At 49.6% G+C, this 25,188-nt stretch overlaps 1 protein-coding gene across 1 annotated transcript; it reads right to left on the bottom strand.

Moving 5' to 3' along the window:
* Positions 1–14,233: 14,233 nt before the first annotated feature.
* LOC119970998 (complement component C1q receptor-like) lies at positions 14,234–17,298 on the bottom strand. The gene has a single exon (XM_038806123.1). The coding sequence runs from the start codon at positions 17,198–17,200 to the stop codon at positions 15,377–15,379; it is 1,824 nt and encodes a 607-aa protein (XP_038662051.1). The 5' UTR covers positions 17,201–17,298; the 3' UTR covers positions 14,234–15,376.
* Positions 17,299–25,188: the final 7,890 nt, after the last annotated feature.

Genomic DNA, 25,188 nt, shown 5'->3' on the forward strand with positions numbered 1-25,188 from the left:
AGAATGGCAGACCCCCCAGTCATTGTGCAGCACATTGCTGTTGTTACAGACAGGATTTGTGTAGCCTCTGCCAGCCAATAATCAGGATGTTTGTGTGTGTATTTCCTGATTCTCGGAGTGACTTTTCATAATTTATACATAAATTCCAACAGCAGACTTTCTTTTTATAAAGCAAAGAAGGTTATTGATGATGCACTCTTGCCCCAAATGTTTTATCAGGATTATCCGATCGCCAATGCTAAAATTGCGTTCGGCAATCAGCCGGAGAACCCACATTTACGCTGGAATCGGAGGCGGTGCTGTTTTTGCGATGCTCCACTCCTTCAAAAATGGCATGAGTACACCGCACACTGTCGAGACGGCCTCAGGACGTCACCTGAGGCCCTCCCCTGATGCTCCGTCCCCGAAGGGCTGAGTCCCCTGACGGCGTCTCTCGCATGTGCTCACACCGTTCGGGGATCTCGCATGGTGGCTGCGGATGTGTCCAGTGCCACCACAGTCGTGGGGGGGGGGGGGGGGGGGGGAGGAGACGTTCCACTGGTGTGGGGGAGGGGGATGAGGGGGCTTTGGCAGGGGCGGGGGGGGGGGGGACTGGTGGGGGTGGTCCGGGAGTGGCGAGGTGGGGTTACAGGGGGGCCATTTTTGACAGGCCGGTTCCGCGCGCGGCCGAGCCATGCAGTACGTCCACACCATGCACATACACGGTCACACACCCAGCCATTCTGTGGCCATATCCGCAGGAAAAGCCATTTATGCTGCAGCGGCTGCTAGCCTCCTCCCCCCCCCCCCCCCCCCCCCCACTGGTCAGGGATCGGTGCAGGGGCGGCGCCGACATTTTGGTCATAGGATTGGAGAATCCCGCCCAATATGTCTTAGTCACCCTTCTCATCCGCACTTTCACCCACGCAAAGTTTAAGTACAGATGAAATTAAAGCTCTAATCATCACAATGGTTATATAACTCAGTATTTATATCGCTGCAGACCTGATGTGGTCTTGGTTGGGTTCACGCCTAAGTTGGAGTGAAGATCTTTTCAGAACAAAGGGTTCTCAGGAAACAGCAAAGCCTGTTGGAGATGAATAGCCAGGAGGTTGGCTGGGAGCTGGAAGAGGCACGGTACTTTGGCTGCATTAGAAAATCTACAGCTACGGTGGTTCAACTGTTTCAGATGAGCCCTGGTGCTTCAGCTGTTTCTCATGCACACACATGCAAATTTGTTCAGGGTGCATTATGCTGCAGTACCCAAAAGTTAGGTTCCATCACATAACTGGAGGGTTAATAATATTTCTGGGTTCCAGGCCACCATGATGCAATAACAACTGTCAATGGTCATGCACTCTTATCTCTGTCCCAGCTTGAGCACAAATGTTCTCCTTTTGTTCAATACAGCATTCTGAGGCCAACAGTCTGGAGTTTACATATTCCTCAAACGCTTATTCATCCTGAACACAAGGAGATGTTTTAAACTGTCCAGGTGGCTGTGAAGTTCCATACTCCATTCCATTATAACTAAATATTGACCACAGAATCGAATACTGTCCTCGGTTTAAATGTCCATCGCCTCGTGGTAAGTTGCAGCCATCTGAACAGTTTGTGGCCACTTCCACAAGATATGATCTTACAATCCACAGCATCCAACATCCTCATGCTAGTATGGAGTGTGACGCTGTGCACTGGAGAACTGGGTCACTGTGGCTCTACCTACACCTCAGGGACTGCAGCGGTTCAAGAAATGAAATGAAAATGAAATGAAAATCGCTCATTGTCACAAGTAGGCTTCAAATGAAGTTACTGTGAAAAGCCCCTAGTCGCCGCATTCCAGCACCTGTTCGGGGAAGCTGGTACGGGAATTAAACCGTGCTGCTGGCCTGCCTTGGTCTGCTTTCAAAGCCAGCGATTTAGCCCTGTGCTAAACCAGCCCCATAAAATCGCTTATTGTCACAAGTAGACTTCAAATGAAGTTACTGTGAAAAGCCCCCAGTCGCCACATTCCGGCGCCTGTTCGGGGAGGCTGGTACGGGAATTGAATCGTGCTGCTGGCCTGCCTTGGTCTGCTTTAAAAGCCAGTTCTTTAGCCCTGTGCTAAACCTGCCCCTGGTTAAGGCGGTTAACCACCACCTTCTCAAGGGGCAATTAGGGCTGGGCTATAAATACTGGCCCAGCCAGTGTCAGGACAATATAAATAAACATTGTCCAAAGATGTTCAGGTTAGTTGGATTGGCCATGATAAAATCGTCCCTTAGTGTCCAGAGATGTATGTGTAGGTTAGGTTACGGGGATAGGGTTGGATGGATAGGGGAACGGACCTGGGTAGAGTGATCTTTCTGAGAGTTGGTGCAGACCTTCACAACCTTAGTAGATAGAGTAATCTTATAAAAAAGATCAAAATTCCAATTCATGTACACTATCAGGTAAGAACTTTATATAATTCTTCAACATTGTTGAAATAAGAGTGGGAGATAGGGAGAGAGAGCCGGAGAGGGAATCGTGTCCGGTTTACCATTTTTATACATGCAATTCCCATGAATTGACCTCAAAATGTGGGGTGGAACTGTTAAATCTACGCAACAGAAACATGCATGATGTTGAGGATAACATGCAAAAAACAAAATGAAATGATACAAAGCTTTATCCCATTGTAATCAGCGGAACAGAAATGTTATTTCGAAAGCAGACACGACATTATGAGGGAGATAATTAGGCACAGTCGGGAATTCACTTTCACCGCCAAATGGATCTTGATAATGGTTGTTATTCTTCAGAACACCAGCAGCGAAAGCCATTACCGTGGTTCTGCTGGTCTTGTACTTTGCAACTCCTTCGTGTTACATCCATGGTGGAATCTTCAGTTCTGGAACTGAAGTCCCATGGCAGATCGGGGACAGGGAATGTTTCCTGCCGAGGAAGCCAATGGGAATTCGCACTGACCCCGGTGTCATTAAATATGCATTTGAGTGCCCCCCCCCCCCCCCCCACACGCATTGCATGTTTAATGAAATTCTCTCCTCTTTGTTTCTCTGTACATCGACCTCCCCTGTCGATATTTTATCACCCTGTTGGGTTTTTAGTTTTGTAATATTTTTATTATTTCTTTTGTGTGTGTATCTGTAAATATACCATGCATGAACCCCAATAAAAACATTCTTTAAAACAATTGCATTTGAGGGGTGGTTGGTGACGTTTCATGCGGTCAGGCAGGCTGGATGCTCGCTCCCTGCCATCCTATCCAGACGCCATTTTGAAAAGGCATCTGGACATTACTGACCCACTATCAAAGATAGAAGATGGACCTCCAGAAATAACTCTGAAGAAAGGAGATGGATCTCCTGAAGAAAGAAGGTGGATCTTCAGGAACACTCTGAGGCTGGAAGATGGACCTCCAAGAAGACACTGAAGATGCTCCCCTCCTCCACCTACCTGTGGTGTTCAGGGTCCATGGTTTATGGAGGCCACCATTTTGAACTCTAGAGGCAGCCCCAGGCCTTCTTCAGTTAAGTGTCAATATGTAGATTCCACGTTAGACCAGATCTATTCTGGACCGGTGTGATTTCACCCTGGCATCGCAGATGAACAGGCATGGTGGGAGGGTGATTCCGGTCAGGCCTTTATCTGCACCCCATTAGTGGAATGCAAATAAATTTGGGGCAGCAGGGCGTCACAGTGGTGAGCACTTCTGCCACACAGAGCCAGGGACCTAAATTTGATTATGACCTCAAGTGACCGTCGGTGTGAAATTTGCATTTCCTCTCCGTGTCTGCGTGGGTTTCCTCCGGGTGCTCCAATTTCCTCCCACAGTCCAAAGATGTGCAGGTTAGGTGCAGATTGGCCATACTAAATTGCTCTTTAGGATGGTGTTGCAGGAATAGGGTGGGGGATTAGATCTATGTAGTGTGGTCGTTCAAAATGGTTGGTGCAGTCTCTACTCTATCAGCCGAATGGACGCCTTCTGCACTGTAGGGGTTGTATGATTCTATGACTCTATGAATTTCACAGTGGCCTCTGACCGAATGTGTGACTCACCATGGCAGGCAGGAGCGGAAGATCCCGCTGTCATAGTACGCTAGCATGAAAGTGATTTTGGTGCCCCCAGGGCATTGTTCACCTTGCACGCCACCTCTGACCCCTCCCCCCGCCATCCCATCCACCCCCCCCTTCATCCCCCCAACAACCTCAGAAAAGTAGAATTGAGGCCACATTCAGATCATCCATGATCTTATTGAATGGTGGAGGAGGTTCGAAGGGCCAAAGGCCTATTTCTAAGTTCCTATATTCCTGTTCCCTTAATATCTGGGAATCTATTAAGCTCCATGTTTAATATGCTCATTGACTGGTTATTTGGGGATCGAATTTCATAATGTTTGATTTGATTTGACATGTGGTGCATTATTCTTTGATAAAGGTGTCTTTTAAAAAAAAACACATTTCCTTTGCATATGGTTTTGAATTTCTCTCTCTCTTGCTGGCTTTACAGTTAAGAGTGCAAAGCAAGATGTCTTGCAGCATGTAGAGTCAGATCTCGAGTCCACTGCAGTAGTGGGTACCCTCAGTGAGATGTGGGTGAACTGAGAGTGGTTCAACATTCTGGGGAGATGCTAAACTATGGTAGAATAAAGGTGGAACAGCAAAGGTTTGGTAGCATGTGTGTGATGGGAATGGGGGCATGAGTTTGGGGGAGCGGGGAACTCCATTTGTCTGGCAGAATTCTTTACAGTTGGTTCAGCGTCTCCAGATAATTTTCCAGGAATCCCTACAGTGCTGAAGGAGGCCTTTCGGTCCATTGAGTCTTCACCAACCCCCTGAAAGAGCACCCTACCCAGGCACAGTTCCCCGCTCTAGCCCCATAGCCACATCTGGCCTGCACATCTTTGAACACTAAGGGCAATTTAGCATGGCCAATCCACCTAACCTGCACATCTTTGGACTGTGGGAGGAAAGCTGAGCACCCAGAGGAAACCCACGAGACATGGGGAGAATGTGCAAACTCCACATAGACAGTCACTCAAGGCTTGAATTGAACCCGGGCCCCTGACGATGTAGCAGGCTAACAACTGTGCCACTGCAGAATGGAGCCAGATCCTCTTCTATGTATGTTTCCATTGTGTTTCCGCTTCCAAGAGAGGTATGATGGCAAAACTGGCATACCTCTGAAGAAGCTCTCGACCACAGATAGAGAGGAAGGCAGTCAGGGAGACAAACCCAGGGATACATCTCTAAAGATCAATGACAGAGCACCCGTGTACTGCTTCTGGAGATTTAGAAAGTTACAAACCAATGTTCTCACACATGACAATATGCCACCGCTTCACCTCCACCAGACATCTGCCCGGAGAAACCCCTGCAGTGATGTCCTGAGGCTGAGGTAATTGGCCTTTTAAAACCACAACTATCTTCCTGGAGCTATGACTCCAAGTCATTGAAGCGTTTTCCCCTGGATCCCCATTTGCTTTACTTTTGCTAGTGTCCGCTAACAACCCTTTTGAGTCAATTCGCATTGTGCATATGTTAAAACATATTGATTTGATGTCAAGGGCAGCCACTCTCACCTCACCCCTGGTGTTCAGTTATTTTGCCATGTTTGGAGCAGGACTGTAATGAGATCTGGAGCTGAGGGAGCCTGGCAGAACCCAAAGCATTAATGAGCAGGTTATTCATGAGTAAATGCCACTTGATAGGACTGCTTACATCTCTTTTCATCATTTCGCTGATGATTGGGAGGAAGATGATATGATGGTAATTCGTCAGATTGGATATCTCTTACTTTTTGCAGGCAGGAGATACCTGGAGTAACTTTCCATATTGTGGGGGTAAATGTCAGTTTTGGCACTATTCTGGGACATCTCAACTAGAGTTCCAGTTAGATCTGGAGGACAGATTTTCAGCACTACAGGAAAAACATTACTGGAATCCATGGACTTTTATGTGCACCTCGCTATTTCTTGACATTGAACGATATCTGTGGGGCTTACACATCAGCTTTTGAGTTACTAAAGGCAATAGTCCCTGCAGACCCTGGGTCTGTGAGACTTAATTGCTCCACATTGCCTTTTTCGAGGGCATCTGCCATCTACCTGGAACCTAGGGGTAGCACTATCACGATCAGTCAAGACCCTCACAGCCCACAGAGCTTGTATCCAGGTGAGGTCAAGACAAAAGCTGTACTATCAGCTCATGTACTCTTCACAAATATAGCAAGTAGATAATAGATACATTGGTCAGAATGGCCACACTTGCATCACTGACCCACTGCATTTGTCAAAGACACATTCATTCCTCATTCATAACTCCATTGTCATTCAGGGTCACCGAGGACGATTGTTGCAGCTTGACTGTTACGTCAGGTAACACTGTACAAACCATTTTTTATATTTTGTTCTGTAATATCATGTGGAAGCATTTTCACAAAACCATGTACGGACCATACATTTGACTCAGTGGGAATGCAATTCTGGGAAAAAAATGAGCCCTGTGACATTTTACATGTTTATTATTTTCATTAGATTTTTTAAATCATGGTGACACATGTAACAATTACATTTAGATTAGGCAGACACATATGAAAAAAATAATCATGACAAAACAACATACCAAGGCACACTACACTGTTTTACCAGATGCTGTGTCGCTAACAACCCTTTTGAGTCAATTCACATTGTGCATATGTTAAAACATTTTAACCATCAATAATCCTGGTTTACTCGTAACAGGAATGGTTTACTTTCCTGGAGCACTGCCAGCAACCTGTCAAAGCAAGCTCCCACACATTGCAGGTAACTGTTGCGTCAAACCACATTTTTGAATCCCTTTTGGAAGCCTTTAAACTGGCCTGGCTGGTGACCCCAACTGGGAGGAACGTGCACTGTTTCCCTTTCCCCTCTCTTCCTCCACAACTAACCGGGTGAAATGACACACCTACAAGTCAGGATGACGTCCCAGTGCTTCTTTCTGCCACTTGTTCGATAGAACATTAGGCCCAATTTTCCTCAGTTATTTTTCCACCGTCACACAGTACAAAGCAGAAGAATAAGGGGGCAGCTACCCAAGGTGCCTGGATTCTGCCCATTCAGCTGCCAGACCCTCAATCCCTGACAGTGGGGGTGGGGCAGCTCAGTACATGTCAGGTGTAACAGAGTACCACTGGTCTGACAGTCTTAATTTGCTATTGGACCACGCTGCAGGCGGCCACTTGAAGGCACATCCTTCAAACTTAGCTTTAGGAACTTTTGCCAGCTTTGCTTTGATCCAAGAAGAGAAGGCAGCAAGAAGATGCCAGGAAGAGGTTACACAAAAGTAAATGTTAACATTTTAAGCCATCACACTTTTTATAACACAGAGTTTAAATACAGCAGTACCGCAGTTGAATGCCTATGTAACAGGCATTTACAGTGTTCGCAGTATATGGGAATATGATACTGTTACAAACCTAATCAATATTTTTAAGTTGTGTCAAACTGGCACAGTGCATAAACATGTGTTTTTCATTTCGACAAAATAAATATAACCTCAGTTTTCTAAAGGTGTTGACTGGTGCTTTTAAACGGTTTATAAAAAGAACAATTCCCTATCTGATATTTATTTGTTCTTGTATGATGTAGCATCTAGGTGTTATTTTAAATCCATGCCTGAGACGTTTCACTCACTAGTAGAGTTTATCAGCAATTCAGGCATGCACGGTAGCAGTGTGGATAGCACAATTGCTTCACAGCTCCAGGGTTCCAGGTTCGATTCCGGCTTGGGTCACTGTCTGTGCGGAGTCTGCACATCCTCCCCATGTGTGCGTGGGTTTCCTCCGGGTGGTCCGGTTTCCTCCCACAGTCCAAAGATGTGCAGGTTAGGTGGATTGGCCATGATAAATTGCTTTTAGTGTCCAAAATTGCCCTTAGTGTTGTGTGGGGTTACTGGGTTATGGGAATAGGGTGGAGGTGTTGACCTTGGGTAGGGTGCTCTTTCCAAGAGCCGGTGCAGACTCGATGGGCCGAATGGCCTCCTTCTGCACTGTAAATTCTATGAAAAAAAGCAGTCAAAAACTTGCATTTATTTAGCACCATTCACAAACACTAATCATTTCAAAGTACTTCACAACCAAAAATGTACTTTTGACGTCCAGTCAACTGTTGTAATGTGGGAAACGTGATAGCCATTTGCACACAAACACCGATATAACTATGACCAGATCATCTGTTTTTTGAGATGCTAATTTAGGGATAAACATAGGCCAGAGTACCCCAGATAACCCCTCCCCCAACCCACCACCAAGCTTAAGCGTTTTGATTCATGGCTCGAGAACTATTGAAGCATTTATGGAACAGAAGGAGACTATTCATCCCTTTGAGTCCATGTTAGTCCTCTATAGTGTAAACCTGTCAGTCTCAAGGTTATTTCCTTCAAGTGCTGACATAGCTCTCATTTGTAACCTTTGATTGTCTCCACATCCACCACCCTCGTAAGCCGAGAGTTCCAGGCCATTACCAAACGCCATGCAAAAAAAAGTTCTTCCTTACTTCCTCTTTCTCACAACCTTGAATCTTTGGACCCCTCATCTTTGTCCAACCAGCCAACGGGTAGAGTATTTCCATGTCCACCTTATACAGCCCTGTCATAATCTTATACACCTCCATCAAATCTTCCCTCAATCAAGGCAACAGCCCCAGTTTCTCCAACTTAATCTTGAATTTAAATGTCCTCATCCCTGGAACCGTCTCTGCACTGTCTCAAGGACCTTCACATCTCGACTGAAAAGTGATGACCAGAACTGGGAACCATATGCTAGTTGTGGCATAACCAGAGCTTCATAAACACTCAGCATAACTTTTCTGTTTTTGTACTCAGGAGCTCTATTTCTGAAGTCCTATATTCTATTTGTTGTGTTAACCACTCTCAATTTGTCCTGTCACCTTCAATGATCTGTGCATGTGCAACCCCAGGTCCCTCTTTCCCCACACACCCTTTAGATTGTGCTATTAAGTCTCTGGAGCCTCTCTCTATCCTTACAGAATTCCCTGTATTAAATTCCAATGCCACTTCTTCTTCCCTATTCTGCTAACCTATCTATGTCTTGTTGCAGCTGATTTGTATTATCCTCACTCTTTGCCACTTTTCCAAAATTGTTTATCAACAGATTTTGAAATTTTACACTGTATTCCAATATCAAGTCATTTTTCTATATCAAAACAGCAGTAGTCATAGCACTGACACTTGAGGAGCAGTACTGTCTCCAATACTCCAGTCTAAAAAATAATCGTGAGCACTCTTGCTGTTTTTGCTTTTGAAACCACTTTCCTATTTCTCGAGCCGTGATTTTTTTAACCAACCTTGAACATGATACTCTTGAGAATGCAGCATGCGATATTTACTTTTACCTGACAGAGCAGCTGGGGCCTCAGTTTAATATCAGGTGGGGAGGGGGTACTTGGGAAGGGTGGTAACATAATGGGCGGAATTCTCCGAGCCTTCGCGCAGGAATCGCACTTGGCGCGGGGGTGGAGAATGGGCGTCAGACCCGAGATCAGATCCGACGCCACTCCCGCGATTCTCTGGTCCATGGAGACTCGCTGCCAATCAGACGTGCGCGGTTGACGCAGCGCCGGTCGGGGGCCATTGAAAGAGGCCCCCGCAGCGATTCTCCAATTGCAGCTGGCCGAGTTCCCGCCGGCGTGGTTCTCTCATGGTTTCACCCGGCGGGCACTCGGCGTGGCGGCTGCGGACTCAGTCCACGGCCGCCCTGGTTTGGGGGGGGGGGGCGGGGGGCGGATGGATCATTCACCAGGAGGGGGTGGGCCCTCCAGGACAGCCAGGGTTCCGATTGGGGGCTACCGATCCGTGGGCACACCGATCTGGGCGGGCCTATCTTCTTGGTGCCGGGCACAGTGTGGGTCGGCCATGTCGCGCAGGCTGGCCAACACAGGTCGCAGCCGTGCGCATGCGCGGACCCCCGACTGGAAGTGCAGGGCCCGTTTCAGCAGCCGGAGCTGTGAGGAGCACTTCGGGGCCCTGCTAGCCCCCTTCAAATCGCAAAATCACCCTGGACTTACTACAGGTAAGTCTAGAGTGAATCGCGCACGTTTGTTTGCGGGTGTGGGGATATAGCCCCAATATTTGAGAGTCCACCCCCCCCCCCCCCCCCCTCCCGCCACCCCCGCCCATGTTAATAGAGAAATCTAGAGGGCCAGGTAAATGATCTGGGGCCTGCGGTTCAAATTACATGTGCAGCAGCTGATGGAATTTAAGTACAAGTAACGCAAGTAATGGTGACCATTGAAACTATCATTGATTGTCATTCAAACCTATCTGGTTCACTAATGTCCTTTAGGAGGGGAACCTGCTGTCTTACCTAGTCTGGCCGAAATGCAACTCTCGCCAATGGCCTGACAAGTCACGCAATTCAAGACCAATTAGGGATTGGCAAATAAATGCTGGCCTCCAAAGCGGTGCACACATCCCATGAAAAAATACAAAACCTCCAAATACCTCAATACCTCTGGCACTACAGCACACCCTCACTACTGAACTGTAATGTTAATGCCTCTGCCAATGCAGCACTCCCTCAATAATTAACTGGAATATCAACTGGCAGTATAGCACTCTGTCATGTGAGAGTACCTTTAGGAAATGGGTGTTTATAAATGGATATGTATATAAATATCTGTAGTGAGAGTATATATAGAGAAATACAGCACAGAACAGGCCCTTCGGCCCACGATGTTGTGCCGAACTTTTGTCCTAGGTTAATCATAGAATTTTGGACACTAAGGGCAATTTATCATGGCCAATCCACCCAACCTGCACATCTTTGGACTGTGGGAGGAAACTGGAGTACCCGGAGGAAACCCACACACACACGGGGAGGATGTGCTGACTCCACACAAACAGTGACCCAAGTTGAAATCGAACTTGGGACCCTGGAGCTGTGAAGCAATTGTGCTATCCACAATGCTACCGTGCTGCCCTTAAGAAGAAATTAATCTACACTCCATTATTCTACCCTAATCCATGTACCTATCCAATAGCCGCTTGAAGGTCCCTAACGTTTCTGACTCAACAACTTCCACAGGCAGTGCATTCCATGCCCCCACTACTCTCTGGGTAAAGAACCTACCTCTGACATCCCCCCTATATCTTCCACCATTTACCTTAAATTTATGTCCCCTTGTAATGGTTTGTTCCACCCGGGAAAAAAGTCTCTGACTGTCTACTCTATCTATTCCCCTGATCATCTTATAAACCTCTATCAAGTCTCCCCTCATCCTTCTCCATTCTAATGAGAAAAGGCCTAGCACCCTCAACCTTTCCTCGTAAGACCGACTTTCCATTCCAGGCAACATCCTGGTAAATCTCCTTTGCACCTTTTCCAAAGCTTCCACATCCTTCCTAAAATGAGGTGACCAGAACTGCACACAGTACTCCAAATGTGGCCTGACCAAGGTTTTGTACAGCTGCATCATCACCTCAAGTACCTTTAAGAAATTAGTGGTAAGAAATGTACCTTTAAGAAATGGGTGCTTTTCAGTGATGTCAGAGTGCGGCTGGGCTGTCTGTCAGCTTTTTACTTTTGTTTTAGGCTGTTTTAATTCTTTCTCACGTTCCATTTGTTTAATTTGTAACTGAATTTTTGCCATTTCCAATGAGTCAAACTGTATCTCAGGCAACTTTAAATGCTTAGCCACCGCCATAATTACCTCATCTTTTCACATTTTGTCAGGTAATGTTAACTGCAATGTTTTTGCCAAATCTAACAGTCTGCTTTTAGACTATGTCCGTAAGGTACTGCCTGTGACCGTCTCCACACCCAAAAACATCAGAGCCTCTGAAAGAGCCATTGTCCACAACACACTTCCTACTTAACTGAAAACATGAAAAGCAACCACAATATGCTCACACCTCACCGTCTTTAAGTTCACAAAGCCAATGCAGTAGAAAGACTTTTATTCCTCTCGCGCCCCCAATTTGTTGTGGGCCAGGGTTTAGAGAACCCCAAAGTGTATCATGGAGTTCACCTGACCCAAAACTTTTAATAGATTGTGGTATGGGAAGCACATGGCCCACTGAACAGGTGTGGTACAACAGAAATGGAGAAGTATTTTTTAAAGCAAAACAATGTTTATTCTATGAACTCAAGCTAACCTTTTAAAAACATACAGTGAACATCTTAGCAACCATCAATTCAAATACAACTCCCAAAGACTACAACACTAAGTAATCCTTTAAGCTTTCCTTTTAACATCTATACGACTTAAAAACAAAACCTTTACCAGAAGCACATCAGGTTAAAGTCACTACTGAAAACATTTATAATTCTGAATTCACCAAATGATCAAGAGATAATCTTTTGATGGCAGAGAGAACAGCAGTACATCTGCTTGGTCTGGCTTCAGCTGCAACACTGAAAACAAAACTAAAACACACCCTGAAGCAAACAGCCTAAAATGAAAGTAAAAAGCTGACAGACAGCACACCTCCACCCACACTCTGACATCACTGATAAACACCCATTTCTTAAAGGTACATTTCTTAAACACCCATTTCTTAAACGTACTCTCACTACAGATATTTATATGCATAACAATTTATAAACATGCATTTCTTAAAGGTTCTCTCAATGACACACTGTCTCAATACTGAACAGGACTATCAATGCCCCTGACAGTACAGCACACCCTTAGTACTGAGCTGTAATATCAATGCCTCTGGCAGTACAGCACACCCTCAATACTGAACTGGAATATCAATGCCCCTGACAGTACAGCACTCCCTCAACACTGAACTGGAATATCAACACCTCTGACAGTACAGCACTCCCTCAACACTGAACTGGAAAATCAATGCCCCTGACAGTACAGCACTCCCTCAACACTGAACTGGAATATCAATGCTCCTGACAGTACAGCACTCCCTCAACACTGAATTGGAATATCAATGCCCCTGACAGTACAGCACTCCCTCAACACTGAACTGAAATATCAATGCCACTGACAGTACAGCACTCCCTCAATACTGAACTGGAATATCAATGCCCCTGACAGTACAGCACTCCCTCAATACTGAACTGGAATATCAATGCATCTGGCAATACAGCACTCCCTCAACACTGAACTGGAATATCAATGCCTCTGGCAGTACAGCACTCCCTCAACACTGAACTGGAATATCAATGCCCCTGACAGTACAGCACTCCCTCAACACTGAACTGAAATATCAATGCCCCTGACAGTACAGCACTCCCTCAACACTGAACTGGAATATCAATGCCTCTGGCAGTACAGCACTCCCTCAACACTGAACTGGAATATCAATGCCCCTGACAGTACAGCACTCCCTCAACACTGAACTGGAATATCAATGCCCCTGACAGTACAGCACTCCCTCAACACTGAACTGGAATATCAATACCTCTGGCAATACAGCACTCCCTCAACACTGAACTGGAATATCAATGCCTCTGGCAGTACAGCACTCCCTCAACACTGAACTGGAATATCAATGCCTCTGGCAGCACAGCACTCCCTCAACACTGAACTGAAATATCAATGCCCCTGACAGTACAGCACTCCCTCAACACTGAACTGAAATATCAATGCCCCTGACAGTACAGCACTCCCTCAACACTGAACTGGAATATCAATGCCTCTGGCAGTACAGCACTCCCTCAACACTGAACTGAAATATCAATGCCCCTGACAGTACAGCACTCCCTCAACACTGAACTGGAATATCAATGCCTCTGGCAGTACAGCACTCCCTCAACACTGAACTGGAATATCAATGCCCCTGACAGTACAGCACTCCCTCAACACTGAACTGGAATATCAATGCCCCTGACAGTACAGCACTCCCTCAACACTGAACTGGAATATCAATACCTCTGGCAATACAGCACTCCCTCAACACTGAACTGGAATATCAATGCCTCTGGCAATACAGCACTCCCTCAACACTGAACTGGAATATCAATGCCTCTGGCAATACAGCACTCCCTCAACACTGAACTGGAATATCAATGCCCCTGACAGTACAGCACTCCCTCAACACTGAACTGAAATATCGACGCCTCTGGCAGTACAGCACTCCCTCAACACTGAACTGAAATATCAACGCCTCTGACAGTACAGCACTCCCTCAACACTGAACAGGAATATCAACGCCCCTGACAGTACAGCACTCCCTCAACACTGAACTGAAATATCAATGCCCCTGACAGTACAGCACTCCCTCAACACTGAACTGGAATATCAATGCCCCTGACAGTACAGCACTCCCTCAACACTGAACTGGAATATCAATGCCCCTGACAGTACAGCACTCCCTCAACACTGAACTGAAATATCAATGCCCCTGCCAGTACAGCACTCCCTCAACACTGAACTGAAATATCAATGCCCCTGACAGTACAGCACTCCCTCAACACTGAACTGGAATATCAATGTCTTTCGCAGTAGCACTCCCTCAAGACTTATTATTAGAACTCGGTAACCTACCTGGGTTTTGGTGCTCTGCATTGGCTATTGAACTCGGAACTTCCCCGAACCAGCCCTGAGAACACAACCCATTGAGCTACAACGAACACCGTGGGGACTCTCTCTGCAAGACCTTCACCCTCCCTACGAATATTTTGAGGGAATAATATTTAATATTTTAATCTCCTGCATCCCGCGTGCTCAACAATATGCTTTGAACGGGGTTGTCTTCACCCGAAAGTATTTGATGCTTGGTTAAGCATAGCAATGAATCATTTGTAGTATTATTCAATGATAATGTTTGGACTGTGTCCTGAAAGGACCATCATAATGTTACTTTTAAAATCTGAATTTGTTAAGCGTTTTGTGGCCACAGTTTAGTATCAGGAACCTCAGAAAATGAGTGCGATTTGTGTAGCTGTGCACTGAGCTCACATTTCAGCTCGCGCTGTTGACCCAAGAAGAATGTAGGGAGCAAAGGTAAACTTCTGTAAACCCCATTCAATGTACAGAGGGAAAGAACATGTTGCAATCACTCCACTGAACAACTCTGACGAAAGGTCACTGACCTCCTCTCTGGCCACGGATGCTGCCTGAGCTGCTGAATTTTAATGGTTTTAATTTATTCGTTTTCAGGGTTTTTGGGCGGCATTAACTATGCCCACCCTTAACTGCCCTCAGTATTTCGAGCATGGTCTCCTTTTGTATTCCCGATTTGCAGCGGCCGCAGTATTTTACATTGTAAAATTCAGTCACGTAATAAGTAATCAGATACATTGTTGTCTGAAACCCATTTTTAAAAGTACCGGCACAAACTTTTTTCGCCCCCCCGAAAAAACATTGTGAAGGATCCGGAAACACCTATTTAGTTCTGTTTCTGAAGGCGTTCAGGGGTTTTGAAAGTTAGGTCACATATTCTGAGGTCCAGTCTATATTGCCGTCTGATTTGCTTCAAGTTCCATGTAGCTATCGGCTGCAGTGTGGCAGCCGCCAGATGTGGCTTTCCCAGCAGTTCTGAATGAAGATGGTCCAGCCGCTTGAATCCAGCTGTGGAAATCTGCAGCCTTCCCTTCCCCTGACCTGTGGCGACAGCACAGGACCAATACCAGGGAGCACAAGAGGAGGAGTACGGCGGCAGAGCCCAGGACACAGGGCAGTAACCAGGCTCTGTGTTCCTGGTCTCCGCCCTGCGTGGGGGTCCTCACTCTGCCCGCGGGGGACGTGATGGGTGGGCTGCGTCCAGTGCTGAAGTCCGCCACTGTCCCCTCCCTCTGCCCGCCGCCGGTGGGCACACCAGGCCTTTCTGACCCAGTGGCCGCCGAGTCCATGTGTCCCGAGGTGGTTCCCAGGGGAGTGGTGTGGATCACAGTGCCAGCTGGCGTGGGGGTACTCCAGCCCCCAGCCGAGGTCAGGTCCGGGGTGCTGGCAATCAGCGTGGTGGCCAAGTCCTGTGGGGCACATGACATGCCATCTTCACCCAGAGTGTTACCCCCAGGGCAGGAGCAGTGGAAGCTGCCCTCAGTGTTGGAGCACGCCCCCTGGCAGGGGTGCCCTGTGCATTCATCCAGGTCAAGGCAGGAGTGCCCGCTGCTCACATAACCCGCTCTGCAGTGGCATCGATAGGACCCCTCCGTGTTCTGGCACATCTGGGCACACGGCCAGGCAGCACACTCGTCCAGGTCCTGGCACTGCCCGTCCATCAGGACAAACCCCTTTGTACAACGGCAGCTGAAGCTTCCTGGTGAGTTGATGCAGAGCTGGGGGCAGTGGGAGGCGTTGGCACATTCGTCGATGTCCAGGCAATTGTGCCCATTTTCTGCCAGTCTGTAGCCCAGGGGACAGGTGCACTGGAAACCAACTGAGAGATGAAGACATTGGTATTGGCAGGGTGCCGCCTGGCAGTGATCCAGTGGCTGGCAGGAGCGCTGGTCGCCCCCGAGCTGGTAACCCTCATGGCACTGGCAGTGGTGTCGCCTCCCCTCCTCATTCACGCAAAGCTGGGCACAGCCCCCGTTCTCCAGGGTGCAGCCAGAGGGAGGGGCACAGAATGGGCCATCCTTGGACCAGCCAAATGACCCTTGGCTTTTCTCCAGGCACAGAACATATCCCATCGCCGGTGCCTCCTCACAGGACACTTTTGCCAAGGAGCCGAAGGGAACCAGCATCAAGGAGGAGCTCTCTGCATTGAAGGGTGTGCTGTAAGTCACCATGCCCGTTCCGTTCAGCCCGATCGCCTGGCACATGCCTTTAAAGCTGAATTTACAGAGGTAACCGTCCAGGAGCTGGGTGCACACCCCGTCTGACCATTTGAAGTCCTCCGAGCTGCTCCGGGAGTGGGAGACGGTAATATGGACACATCTGCGGGCGGTGCAGGTGCCCAACGGCTCCCTGCCCCAGTTGGAGTAGGTGGTCTCGTCGCCCCCCGAGGTCCAGAGGAAGCCCCTCAGGGCTTTGTGCTGCTGGTAACAGTGCCTCTGAGGCAGCTGGAGACCCATCCAGAACCTCCACTTGCGGCTGGGAGGGGGCCCCGGGGAGAGGGTGGAGAGCAAGTCCTGGATGTGTAGGGCCTCCCCCGGGTCCTTGGCTGTCACCAGGTTGCCCCCGTTGGCCCTGCAGCTGGCCAGCGCCTCCTGGAAGGGCTTGCTGCCCGTGTGCGCGGTGTAACAGGCATTGTGGCCGCACACAGTGTGCGAGGGCACCGACAACTGGCCCGCCACTGCCACAAACAGCACTTGGAAGAACAGCAGCATCATCCTGCAAGGCACAACACCGACAATAAAACACTCCACCTGAAAGCACAGCAGCCCCAGTACCTCCAGTGCTCGGCCACAAACACAGAAGCAACTGGCTGCAGTTGATCCTCATTGCCCCTCTTTGACAAGAGCTCAGTGTGTACTATGTTTGTTATTCAATGATTCTCCCACGGTTTCAGCATTGCATAGCGGAAGCAATGAAAGTCACTTGAGAGTTGTAATGTTAGCATTCCTTCACACCTCCCCCTCTCCCCCTTACATTCCAATGTGGGAAACAGGGCTTCAAAGAAGTTAAATGCACTTCCACATGTATCCCCTCTACCCCCCTCCTGGACTATCTTCTATCACTCAGAGCTCTACACTAAATATTTAGACACACACATGCATACATATAGTGCTTCAGATGTTTTATTTAGAACTGAATTCGAATGACTTTCAATAAAGTCTATCGAAGCTACCCTGAGGTGGAGTGTTTAGATTCAGCTTGCGTTCTGGACTGCAATGGAAAATGTAAGAGTGACCTTGTTAATGTGATAGCCTGGTTAGATGCTTTTGGAAAGTAGTCCCCTAGGCCAACCCCAGCCCCCTCACCCCTCCTCCCTGAGATCTTTATCATTGGAGGTCGTGGGAATGTTACATTTTAAGTGCTGCCCAGCCAGAACAGCTGGACTCACTACACTTAAGCGCGTTGGGAATTTTTATGTTTCAAAAGTAGATTTTACCTATGGATAATCCCCTTCAATTCAAACATTTATCAATCGAGGAAGAATGATTTGCTTACTTTCCACCAAGAAAAAAAAGGCTCCAGATATTTCCCAAACTGATTTGATTTGGGAAAAGGATTGAATGAGTTCCCAGGAGACCTGACATTCCTCATCCCGGGATTGCTGTGCAACTTCAAGAGTTTATACACAGAATAATTATTGTGTCATCGAAAGTAAAACCATATGTGCCCAGGGAGCCACAATTCAAGAATGTCCGTTATTGTAACTGATGAGCTTCAATGGTTTCTTATATCAGTCAAACGCTACCTGGGGTATAGCAAAACAAATGTGAGCGACAGTTCACAGACCACAATTAGAAAAAATGTGGTATAATCTTACATTGATTATTTGCAATTGCAATTGCATTGGGATAAATGGCTGTTCACTTGAATTTCTCTGTTGGATCCTGGTTTGCTGGCGGTGTGTGACAATGCATCGGAGCAGATTTTGCAGTGGGAATAATGGTGGTCACGGTAATTTATAACAAAATCAGACAGCAACTTTCGGCCTGCGTGCATATGCAGTTAAATGTGGAAATCTGGAAGTTCTTGTCCGAAACCTTCAAGATCTGTACAATACAGCTCGCCATTCACCTGAGGAAGGAGCTGCGCTCCCAAAGCTCGTGTTTGAATCAAACCTGTTGGACTTTAACCTGGTGTTGTAAGACTTCTTACTGTACAATACAACACCTCACCATCTGACTCATCTCTCAAATGCAATGAATCTTCTGTACTTGCATAGTATATAGGAAATACATGTCTGGCATAACCAGCCCATGACAGTGCCTCCCCACTTCCCCGCCCCTTCGCTGGAACCCGCACAATCTCTTTTCCAATTCCCTCTAGAATGCCTTGATTGAACCTACCTCCATCACACTCTCAGACAGCCTATTCCAGACCTTAACCGCACTGCCTGGAAAGGATTCTCAGCATGTCTCCATTGCTTTTTTTTTGCCAATGACCTTAAATACTTGTCCTCCTGTCCTTCAGCCGCCCACCAGTGAGAACAGACTTTTCCCCAACTACACTGTCCAGACCCCCATTAATTTTGAACATCTCTGTCAAACTCCTATCAATCTTCTCTCCTTCAAGAAAAACAATCCCAACTGCTCCAATCTTTAACAGTCCATGATACCTATGCAATGGGCCTTTGAAGATTGAAGCAACATGAGAAAACACCCATCTTCTCTTATAATCAGATCCTAACATGTATCCCTTTCTATCCAGTTTCAGGAGAGAGCTACACATATGAGGCAGCAAGTGTGTGTAGAACAGGGAAGGAGCAAGTCTCTTAACATGTGATAAGTTCCCGATTTCCAGTAGCGGCAATGACCAGCTGAGCCGCACGTTCGGAGGCTCCCGAAAAAAACGGACTTCGGGGCTTTTTTAAAGGCCCCCAACGGAGCTTAAGAGGCAAATCCCGACGGGGGAAGAGGCCAGGAGTTTCCCCAGAGGTCCCATGGTGCAGACCAGGAGCGGAGCAGGGAGAGAATCGGGAGGAAAAACTTTTGAAAAAAATCGGGACCCGCAGGACAAAATGGCGGCCGGCGAAAGTTTTTAAGAACTGAAGAAGTGGGTCCAGACGACTCTGCTGAGCCTCTTCCAGGATCTGAAAGTGGAGCTGCTGGAGTCCATCAAGGTAACCAACAGGGAACTGATGGAGACCCAAACAGCCCAGGGGGCTGCGATCCGGGAGCTGCAGCAGCAGGCCGCCGAGAGGGAGGACGAGGTCGTGGCCATGGTGGGGAAGGTGGAGATGCACGAGATGCTCCATAAAAGGTGGCAGGAGCGGTTCGAGGAGTTGGACAACCGGTCGAGGAGGAAGAATTTACAGATCCTGGGCCTCACGGAGGGGCTGGAGGGGTCGGACCTAGCGGCCTATGTGGTGATGATGCTGAACACGCTGATGGGGGCTGGGTCCTTCCAGGGGCCCCTGGAATTGGAGGAGGCCTACAGAATTCTGGCTAGGAGGCCCAAGCCGAACGAGCCGCCACGGGCGGTGTTGGTGAGGTTCCACCGGTTTGTGGATCGTGAGTGTGTGCTCCGGTGGGCCAAGAAGGAGCGGAGCAGCAAATGGGAGAACACTGAGGTGCGGATCTTCCAGGACTGGAGTGCGGAGGTGGCGAGGCGGAGGGCCGGGTTTAACCGGACGAAGGCAATGCTCCACAGACGGAAGGTGAAGTTTGGAATGCTGCAGCTGGCGCGTCTGTGCGTCACCTACCAGGATCGGCACCATTATTTTGAGTCCCCGGAGGAGGCGTGGGCCTTCGTGCAAGCCGAGAAACTGGACACAAACTGAGGGTCCCCCGGATGGGGGATGCTGTGGAATACTGTATTTATTTATACTGTATGTGTATCTGCGGGGTTTAGGGTATGATGTGGGGTGGCCGTAGGGTGGGTGGGGTGATGCCGTAAGGGTGTTTTCTTTATGGGTTTTCTAGCAGGAGTTGGGTGGACGGGTTTGGACTGAGGGGTAAACGGGGTGTTTGGGGAGCTGGTGGGGGGGACTGACAATGGGAGTGGCCCTGGAGGAGGCTGGGCCCAGCAGGGCGAAAGCGTGGGCTTTCTGCGGGGTCCCCGCGCTGGGAGAGGGAGGGGGCGGGGTTTTATTTTCCCGCACAGGAGCGGGGGAGGGTGGACTGGTTGATGGGCACTATGGGGGAGGGACAGTCCCACGTTGGGAGGAGCCGGAAGTAGGGCGGGAGCCACCGGGGTCAGCAGAAGTTAGCTGGCTCACGGGAGTGCTGTAGAGGGGAGGGGTCCTAGCCTGGGGGGGGAGGGGAGGGGGGGGGTTACCGGGTTGCTGCTGAAAGGGTCAGGAAGGGGCTGGAGGATGCAGGGAGTGCTGGAGGGGGGGAGGTGCCGCCGTGGGAAACTGGCAGAGCGTGGGACGCTGGCCGGGGGTGGGCAAGGGATGGGGGTATGGCTAATCGGCAGGGGAAGGGGGCAGGGAGCCCTCAGATCCGGCTGATAACCTGGAATGTGAGGGGGCTGAATGGGCCGGTCAAACGGGCCCGAGTAGTTGCGCACCTGAAGGGACTGAAGGCGGATGTGGCCATGCTCCAGGAGACACATCTGAGAGTGGTGGACCAGGTTCGGCTGAGAAAGGGGTGGGTGGGCCAGGTATTCCACTCAGGGCTGGATGAGAAGAGTAGGGGGGTGGCGATCCTGGTGGGGAAGAAGGTGTCGTTTGAGGCATTGAAGGTGGTGGCTGACAGTGGCGGGAGGTACGTGATGGTGAGTGGCAAGCTGCAGGGGGAGCGGGTAGTGTTGGTGAATGTTTATGCCCCAAATTGGGACGATGCGGGGTTCATGCGGCGTATGCTGGGCCGCATTCCGGATCTGGAGGTGGGGGGCCTGATCATGGGGGGAGAGTTTAACACTGTGCTGGATCCCCCATTGGATCGATCCAAGTCCCGGACGGGTAGGAGGTCGGCGGCGGCTAAGGTGCTGAGGGGACTTATGGACCAGATTGGGGGGGGGGGGGGGGGGGGGGGGTTGGACCCTTGGAGGTTTGAGAGGCCAAGGGCCAGGGAATACTCATTTTTCTCCCATGTACATAAGGCCTACTCGAGGATTGATTTTTTTGTCCTGAGCAGGGGGCTGGTGCCGAGGGTGGAGAATGCGGAATGGTGGAGGAGGGTGGAATGGGGCACTTCCTGGACAGGTTGCAATTCCCGAGGGTGGAAGAGGAGCGGGTGGAGGGACTAGGGGCACCGATCGAGTGGGAGGAGGTTGTCAAAGGGATAGGGAGCATACAGTCGGGGAAGGCGCCGGGGCCGGACGGGTTTCCGGCGGAATTTTATAAAAAGTATTTGGACCTGTTGGGCCCCCTGTTGGTTCGGACCATTAACGAGGCATGGGAGGGGGGGGGGGGGCTTTGCCCCCAACTATGTCGCGGGCGCTGATTTCCTTGATCCTGAAGCGGGACAAGGACCCTCTGCAGTGTGGATCATATAGGCCGATTTTGTTGCTGAACGCCGATGCCAAGCTGCTGGCAAAGATCCTGGCCACTAGAATAGAGGATTGTGTGCCGGGGGTCATTCATGAGGACCAGACGGGGTTTGTGAAGGGAAGGCAGCTGAACACAAATGTGCGAAGTCTCCTCAATGTCATTATGATGCCGGCGGTGGAAGGGGAGGCGGAGATAGTGGTGGCGTTGGACGCGGAGAAGGCCTTCGATAGGGTGGAGTGGGAGTACTTGTGGGAGGTGTTGGAGAGGTTTGGGTTTGGGGAGGGGTTTATTCGGTGGGTGAGGCTGCTCTACGAGGCCCCGATGGCAAGTGTAGCCACGAATAGGAGGAGGTCGGAGTACTTTCGGCTGCATCGGGGGACGAGACAGGGGTTCCCCCTGACCCCCTTGCTCTTCGCGTTGGCAATTGAGCCCCTGGCCATGGCATTGAGGGAGTCAGGGAACTGGAAGGGCCTCGTGCGGGGTGGGGAGGAGCATCGAGTGTCACTGTACGCGGACGACCTGCTGCTGTATGTGGCGGACCCGGTGGGGGGGATGCCGGAGGTGATGAGGATCCTTGGGGAATTCGGGGGTTTCTCGGGGTATAAGCTGAACCTGGGCAAGAGCGAGGTGTTTGTGGTGCATCCGGGGGATCAAGAGGAGGGGATTGGTAGGCTCCCACTGAAGCAGGCAGGGAAGAGATTCAGGTACCTAGGGGTCCAGGTGGCTGGGAGTTGGGGGGCCCTGCACAAGCTCAACCTCACAGGGTTGGTGGAGCAGATGGAGGAGGAGTTTAAGAGGTGGGATATGTTACCGCTGTCACTGGCGGGGAGGGTGCAGTCCGTTAAGATGACGGTGCTCCCGAGGTTTTTGTTCTTGTTCCAGTGCCTCCCCATCTTTATCCCAAAGGCCTTTTTCAGGAGGGTCAACAGCAGTATCACGGGTTTTGTGTGGGCGCATGGGACTCCGAGGGTTCGAAGAGTGTTCCTGGAACGAGGCAGGGATAGGGGGGGGCTGGTGTTGCCGAACCTCTGTGGGTACTACTGGGCGGCCAACGCAGCGATGGTGCGTAAGTGGGTAATGGACGAGGAGGGGTCAGCGTGGAAGAGGATGGAGGCGGTGTCTTGTGTGGGCACGAGCCTGGAAGCGCTAGTAACGGCGCCGTTGCCGCTCCCTCCAACGAGGTATACCACGAGCCCGGTGGTGGCGGCTACCCTCAAAATTTGGGGGCAATGGAGACGGCACAGGGGAGAAATGGGGGGCTCGATGGAGGCCCCGATACGGGGGAACCATCGGTTCGCCCCAGGGAGCATTGATGGTGGATTTCTGGGCTGGCACAGGGCAGGGGTTAGGAGGTTGAGGGACCTGTTTGTGGAGGGGAGGTTTGCGAGCTTGGGGGAGTTGGAGGGGAAGTTTGGGCTCCCCCCGGGGAACATGTTTAGGTGCATCCAGGTGAGGGCGTTTGCCAGGCAGCAGGTGGAGGGGTTCCCCTTGCTGCCCCCACGAGGGGTGCGGGATAGGGTGCTCTCGGGGGTGTGGGTCGGAGGAGGGAGGATCTCGGACATATATCGGGTAATGCAGGAGGTAGATGAGGCCTCGGTGGAAGAACTGAAGGGGAAGTGGGAAGAGGAGCTGGGGGAGGAGATTGAGGAGGGGACGTGGGCGGATGCCCTGGACAGAGTGAATTCCTCCTCTTCCTGTGCGAGGCTTAGCCTCATACAGTTCAAGGTGCTGCATAGGGCCCACATGACTGGGACAAAGATGAGTAGGTTTTTCGGGGGCGAGGACAGGTGTGCTAGGTGCTCGGGGAGCCCAGCGAACCACGCCCATATGTTTTGGGCGTGCCCAGCGTTAGGGGAGTTTTGGAAGGGGGTAGCAAAGACGGTGTCGAGGGTGGTGGGATCCAGGGTCGAGCCAGGCTGGGGACTCGCAATTTTTGGGGTTGCAGTGGAGCCAGGAGTGCAGGAGGCGATAGAGGCCGGGGTCCTGGCCTTTGCGTCCCTAGTAGCCCGGCGGAGGATCTTGCTCCAATGGAAGGATGCGAGGCCCCCAAGCGTGGAGGCCTGGATCTCGGATATGGCGGGGTTCATTAAATTGGAGAGGGTGAAATTTGCCCTGAGGGGATCAGTACAAGGGTTTTTCGGGCGGTGGCAGCCCTTTCTGGACTTCCTGGCGGAACGGTAGGGAAACAGGCCGACAGCAGCAGCAACCCGGGGGAGGGGGGGGGGGAGGGGGGGCGGTAAGGATTGGGGGGAGGGAGAACTGTGCACAAGGGTTTGTGGAGGGTGCTATCTCTCTCCTTTGTTTGTTTTTTTTTCTTTTCTCTTTTTCTTTGTTTTTGTTTCTTCCTTTTGTTTGAAGTTGCTCTTGAAGCTGGGGGGCATTGTTTATGGGGTGTTACCGTGGTTGTACGTTAATAGAGTTAAGATGTTTATATTTTGTATTTTGTAAAAATTTCAATAAAAATTATTTATAAAAAAAAACATATGATAAGTTCCCATAGAATCCCTACAGTGCAGAAGGAGGACATTCAGCCCATTGAGTCTGCACTACCCACTGAAAGAACACCCTACCCCGGCCCACTCCCCTGCCCCATCTTCGTAACCCTCCCTAGCTTTTGCTGACTAAGAGCAATTTAGCATGGCCAATCCACCTAAGCTGCATATCTTCAGACTGTGAGAGGCACCCGAAGGAAACCCACGCAGACACGGGAAGAAAGTGCAAACTCCACACAAACAGTGACCCAAGGCCAGAATTGAACTTGGTCACTGGCGACGTGAGGCAGCAATGCTCTAATGGGCAGGCATTGCCAACATTGCGAATACAACAGCAACCCTCTCCATGGGCTACATGGAACATACTTTCCAAAGCTGCAAACAAACTGCTAATCCTGATTGAATGGGGATCTGTGAAGTAGTCAATCAAGAAACCGATCTTGGAAGATTGCGGCACTGTTGTCACACCACAACCACTTTCAGGTTCCCGAACTGGAATTCACCGTCACATTGGTATCGCAATCCACCCGTGAAAATCTGAAATCAGGAGCAGGTTTTTCAGACTGTCAACCCTATTCTACAATTCTATTACATCATGCTTGTTATGTTATCTACCATAAAGCTATTAATCTCAGTCTCGAACATTTCACTTGACTACATCGAGTAGGGGGACAGGGTTCCAGATTGACAATATCTATTTGTGTCAAAATGTACTCCCTGATTTTGCTCCTCAACTGTCAAGCTCAAATTTTAAGGTTATGTCCCCATGTTTTTGAAT

Source organism: Scyliorhinus canicula, chromosome 1 (assembly GCF_902713615.1).
Source record: "Scyliorhinus canicula chromosome 1, sScyCan1.1, whole genome shotgun sequence".
NCBI classification, from domain to species: Eukaryota; Metazoa; Chordata; class Chondrichthyes; order Carcharhiniformes; family Scyliorhinidae; genus Scyliorhinus; species Scyliorhinus canicula.

Bases quoted from the DNA above. Each gene is read 5' to 3' on its own strand.
- LOC119970998 (XM_038806123.1), bottom strand. From the start codon at position 17,200: ATGATGCTGCTGTTCTTCCAAGTGCTGTTTGTGGCAGTGGCGGGCCAG.